At 39.7% G+C, this 6,189-nt stretch overlaps 1 protein-coding gene across 1 annotated transcript in view; it reads right to left on the bottom strand.

Annotated features, from left to right (window-relative positions):
* Positions 1-5,416, bottom strand: part of SPTY2D1 (SPT2, Suppressor of Ty, domain containing 1 (S. cerevisiae)) — a 35,561-nt gene extending 30,145 nt beyond the window's left edge. The window contains exon 1 of the mRNA XM_006892021.1: positions 5,357-5,416. Coding sequence (XP_006892083.1) covers positions 5,357-5,416 — 60 coding nt within the window. The remainder of the gene's footprint in view (positions 1-5,356) is intronic.
* Positions 5,417-6,189: the final 773 nt, after the last annotated feature.

Here is a 6,189-nt window from a genome sequence, read left to right as displayed (position 1 = left end):
AAAATTAATAAAATATAATTATAGAAAAAAAAAAAAGGGGCAAGGCAGGCAAATCTCACCTTTAATATAAAAACCACACAAGATCAAAAGGCAGCATCTGCTCAGGCAAAATGCAAAAGGAAGGAAAATAGAAATGAGAAAGACAGGGAAGAAACAGGGAGCTATTATGCGGGGATTACAGTCAAGGTGACAAAACACATTGCATATAAACTGCTAAATAGAAAACCAGTTTGTTCTATAAACCTGCACACAAACCTCAAGAAAAAGTTTAAAACAAGAATGTGAAAGAATTCAGTAGTCATCTGGATGGAACTGCAGGCTTCATCTTTCCCTATTTAGGCCATGGACTTTTAAATCACTTGTTATGCATCTGAGATCTGGACAATGAATAAGGATGACAGAAGAACTGATGTCTTTGAGCTGTGGTGGTGTAGAAAGTGCAGCCAGAATATTCTGTAGAGGCAAGGATGGCAAAGCTTCTTCTTGCATCTTCTGGGCTTGTTAGAAGGAGCTATTCTTTGGAAAGGGATATCCTGCTTAGAAAGGTGGAGGGTCAGTGAAAGAGATGACACTCAAGGAGATAAACTGACACCGTGTCTGTGGCAATAGGCTCAGGTATATCAGAGGGAATGAAAATAGTGGAGGATAGGATAGGGTTCAGATCTGCTGTTCAGTGTTGCTATGAGTCATACTTGACTCCATGGCACCTAACAACAATATTTCCATCCCTCCTCAGGCATTTCTGGGGTACTTTTCTCACTTTAACCACTCAGAGTTAGGTGCACAATCATCTTGATCATTTTAAGGCAGGTGAGAACATCTTTGGTCACTCAAGACTATGTCACTGGGTACCAGCTATAGGCTTAGGAATCTGTAAAACTCCCTGAAGTTTAGACCAGCTGGCCTCTTTTAGTCCCCTGGTGTATGGTCACATGGATGAAGACATCCACTGCCCATACAGCCTTTCTGTTGTCCAGTTACCAAAGCCAAATCCCCACACTAGGGCTCTGCTTTTAACATTGTCTGGACAGCCCTTCTCTGAATTGTCATCTCACAATAAGCCTCCCAGTGTCCCTGTGGGTTAGTTAATTCTCTAAAATGGCTCACAAAATTCATGGAGACCATTATTTATACTTACAGTTAACCATTTATCACAACCAGAAAGGATATACATAAAAAGATGCAGCAGGCAGGGACTGGAGAATTCCTAGCACAAAGACATATTGCAAAAAGTCCCCCCAAAAAGGGCTCCAACATTCAGAGTCTCTTATATCACTAAGACATCAATGTAGATGCATAACTGGAGCTTCAATACCTGTGCCTCAATCAATGATCACACCCCACCCCCTTTCTGAGGTTAATAGTCAGTGCAAGGTCTGTGCTTATCCTACTTTACATATGTTTAAGTGTTGCCATACTGTTTTACAAAACAAAATACACCTTGATTATTCAGGAATTCCAGGGGCTATTTTCAGAAAACAGAAATAAAACACAAGTTCTGATCTCAATGCAAAGCCTTTGGGCTTCTCAAACCATCAGCCTGATGGAGGGTTGAACAGAACTTAGCATTAGGTAAACTGGTGAGGTAAATGGAGGGAAAAAGGATGCCTAACAGATGGGTCGGTGGAGACAATGAAAGCTGGGTAAGCACAATGTAATTTGAGGTCACAGTGTTCCAACATTCTGTGGGAGAGGCGAGATGTTTAAACAAAAATGGGAAAGGGATTCTGTGACCACAATCACAGAAGAGGGCTTGGGGTTACATGTATTAAAGGCAGTATCAAGCTAAAAATGGGCTGTTCTGGTGGTATAGTGGGGAATGCCTTGTACAGTTAACCAATATCAAGCTAAAATTTTGTAGGTTACTAGTCTTTTAAATAGACTTTCTAGAATTAACCTAGGAGGTCTGGTGACTTAGTGGTAAGAAGTTGCACTGCTCATCCAAAGGCACATGGTTTGAATCTACCAGCTGCTTCGTGGGAGAAAAATAGGCAATCTTCTTTAGTGCAATATATGCCCCTGAAAATCCATCCGCTGGTGGGTAAACTTAAGTCATTTCCCACTTGACAGTATAAGAGTTAATTTAGCAAAGAATTTTCTAAAATATCGAGGCATTATCCAAAGATCATCTTGGTAATGATTTTCCGACAAGTATTTCTTCATAAATCACATTTTTGCCTTCGTAATTTTTTTTACTAAGTATAGTTTTCTAAGAAGCTACATGTTACAAGGCTCTAAATCACAGGCTCTATTCTTAGGAAAAGGAGCGCTGGTAGCCTAGTGCTTACTTTGTTTTCACTAACTCCAAGAGCAGTGGTTTGATTACACTAGCCTCTCTTCAGGAGAAACAAGAACAATCAGCTAATATTAATATTTACAACCTCAGAAACCCAAGGCTATGAACTAGAATGGACTAAAAAAATGGAGCTTTGATTCAGAGCTGTTTGTTAGGTGCCACTGAGTCAACTTAAACTCATACTGATCCCATGAACAAGACTGAAACCCTGCCAATCTGGTACCATACTTACAAAGCCTTCTGTGCAGTCACTACGTCAATCCATCTGGTTGAGGTCGGCCTCTCCTTCACCGACCCCTCTATTTTTCAAAGCATAATGCTCTTTTCTAAAGACTAGCCACTCTTGATAACATGCCTAAAATAGGTCAATTATTCTCAATCACGTCAAACACAAGTTTTGAATATACCCTCTCATAAAACAACCAATATGTGTCATGTCAGACAGTATATATTTATGGGAGAAATGAAAGGTGATTGGCAGAGTTCTGCTTCTTAACCTAGATGGTGGTTTTTCTTGACACAGGAGATTTTTGTTTTGTAATATGTTACTTTGGACAGTATGTCTGTTATATTTCACAAGTAGAAAAAAGGAAACAGATTGGGAGATTCTTCAACTGTATTAATTAGGCATGATGTCTTTTAAAAATAAATATGGCAAAATATTAATACACTTTAAGCATGGAGGTAGGTACATGAGGATGTTAATAAACATTTTGTATACTTGAAAATTTGAGAAATTTAAGAAATTGAAAAAGTATGTCTGTTTCATCTTGATCATTTTAGGTCAATCCTGCAGAAAGAAAGCAATTTCCCTGGGTTTTATTTATGTTGTGTTCCATTCTCAAAAGCCTAACTTTAGAGTTGTGGAAGAAAATGAAATAGTTTGGAATAACTGGATAACTTAAATTAAAGCAAGATCCTGGCTTATATTTCACTGACCAATAAAACTGTTCGAATCTCAAGATCTCCTTTTGTGACTTCTTTTCATTTTTAAAAGGACAACAACTAAATAAAACCTCTAGGCGTATTAGTGGGTTTTTTGGGGGGGGGGGAGATTGGGAGACAAGCATGATTTAATAAAATACTTACTATCCATCTATTAATTTTTAAATGATCTCACCAATTGGCCTTTCCCCTCTTCCTTTGTCATTCCAATCCTAGATACACAGTATGTACATAGTCTAAAATATACATGTATTTTTACATTTTCTGCTTTAGGAATATCTATTTGCTCCCCACCCTTCCACTCCCAACTCCCAAGTAGTGATTGGTTTTTAGAAAAAGATGTTATTGACTTGATTGTGACTCTTCCACAGAATATTCCTGGGCATTAACTATCTTTGACATCCACTGAAATTCAATCAACCTAGGATGACTAAATTATACAAGTGATTAAAATCAAGTCAAGTAAAAGTCATTTCTATATAATTGGAACCAAATCAAAGCGAGCTTCAGATGCTGTAAATCCAATGGGAGGAAATTGCCTATCTTTCTCCTGTGGAGCAGCTGGTGTATTTGAACTGAATGCCTTTGGGTGGGGAGCAAAACTCCTTATTCACTAAGCCACCAAAATTCCCTAATAAGCAATTACCTGATCCAATACTGAATCTTGATTATTTACAGATGTAGAAACTAATTCTGCCATTTTAGGTTTCAAAGATCTGACCCCACAGTTTCTACCTGCAAAACTCATGACTCAAGATTTAGAGGAATGATTACTCATAGTACTTGGGATTGGACGGGTGTGTGTATAAAATAAGGTAATTATAGCAGCTATTTTTACTAGTTTTATTATTTTCAAATTAACTTTAAAAAGCCATTTCAGAGGGCAAGAAAATGGAAAAGTTAACATTATAATTCGCAAAAATTTAGAAAATGCAGAACACATCGCAAGAGCTGAATTGACTTCAAGGGGAGCTATTTGAACTCTACACCTCACTGCTCAAACCGCAAGTATCAGAACGCCATTTATCGGTTTGTAGCTGTACTGTGGCTTCTGCACGAGGATTCAGAAATGATTCATTTATGCAAAAAAGCTACACCTCCGTAAAACAAGCACTGGCCATCACTTAAATATTTACTACTTTTTAAGCCTTACGCAGCTATACGTGTACTAACAAACATCAACTGAGGAAATGGAAGCTAAATTTCAAGTATCATCTAGAATCTGGAAGGCTAAAACTAATGGAACTTGAAATTAGCCAGAACCTTGACCGTTGGCCAAAGATTCAATGGAATCTGCTCAACTCCTTTCCTCAATGCAAACGGCATTTTTGAGAGATCATAACTTTTTTGAGATAACTTTTTGTTTGTTTGTTTTTTAATATTTTTTCTTGGTTTTCATATAATAATTTCTTTACATTATGTTTCATTCATATACATTGTGTTTTATATAATTTTTTCATTTACATTGTATTCCATATAATCATTCATATGCATTCTATTTTACATTGTATTTTTTAATGGTTTGCTTACAAAAGTTTTTTGTTTTTCTCTTTTTTATTATTAATTTTAATTGAGATAACTTAATCACCTATTTGGCTGATGGGCGGGGAAGCAAATCAGAGAACTCGTCCAAGAAATGGCTAAAAAATTGACCGAAAGATCAAATCAGCGAGATATCACACAGGCCTATCAGGGTAAGTCTTTAAACTCCCTAAATTCCCCCTGCACTCATATTTCCTCTCTAGCCTTTGGGGTGAAATTTATACGGAAGCCAGAAATCCTCATCACCAGATTACACTACGGTCACGCACAGCCTCTTTCAGCATCATTCAACTCTAACTAAAACACCCAAATGCCAAGTCCCCCTTGTGGATGTAATTCAAGCAGACAGATGCCCACATTTACATGAGACTCAAGCCCCTTTTCACCCCGAGCTCGTAGAAGTCTAACTTCTCGTAAACTCAAGAGAAGGAGCTAAAGCATCCGGGAGCTCTCGTGGAACTGAAGGCCTTAGAAGTTCTACTCCGGGCCACACATTCTGAACTTGAAAACTGGGGATCTCTTAACTCGCACTCTGTTGGCCAGGAGATGGGAGTATCTACACGTTCGACTTACCGGCACATTGTTGACACCTTGTCCTTTGGAAGCGATCAGTAGGATTTCTCTAAAATCCATGTTGGCCGAGGTGGACAGATGGGGCCAGGGTCTCGGAAAGGAGCGGAGTGTCAACTTAACACAAACCCCAACAGTCAAATAAACTACCTGGCCAGCTCCGCTCCCACCCCTATTCAACACGACCACTTCCGGCGCCTTCCAATGCCGTAGGCCCGCCCTCTTTCCTCCAGCAGCCTGTATTCTTTCAGGACAGTCCCTTCCCTCGAGACTTCCTCATGAAACTTCCGCTCTTAGGCCCGAGACACGTAGGAACGTGATACGTGGCCGCGTGCGTCAGCCCAAGGGGGTGGGACTAAGCAATTACGGACCAAGGAGGTGAGGCCTAGTTCGCTGTTGGGTGTGGCTAAATGGCCTCATGGGCGGTGTTGGCTCGCGGCCTGTAGGTAGCACGGCTTGTTTGTGAAAGCTAGGAAGGGGGCCATTTACATTGTAAGTCGGTGACATCGCAGCGGAGGCCCTTAAAGGTCTCGAGCAGACGATTGCAGTTACTGGCTTCTGGGCGCTCACAACACCTGCAGCTCTGCCTTGAGTACCTTACTCAACACGTCCTGGCGCAAGCTCACACGTGCCATGCATAGAGACGCAAGCTTAGTGCTTTTGCCTCATGTAAATGTTAAATTCCACAGAGGCTAGCTAAACTATTTTTGCTCAGTGCATAAATGGAGGCAGGAATTAATGCTCTTCACATCCTCACATACAGGCCCCTCTTTGATACACTTTGATACATCTTTTTTTCCCCTGTTTTATTTTTTTAATTATTATTAAATTTTATT

The sequence above is a fragment of the Elephantulus edwardii genome, unplaced genomic scaffold, assembly GCF_000299155.1.
Source record: "Elephantulus edwardii isolate Elephantulus edwardi_28Jun2011 unplaced genomic scaffold, EleEdw1.0 scaffold00109, whole genome shotgun sequence".
Classification (NCBI taxonomy): domain Eukaryota; kingdom Metazoa; phylum Chordata; class Mammalia; order Macroscelidea; family Macroscelididae; genus Elephantulus; species Elephantulus edwardii.
Note: the sequence above shows the minus strand (reverse complement) of the source record. Positions and strands in the feature narration are given on the sequence as shown.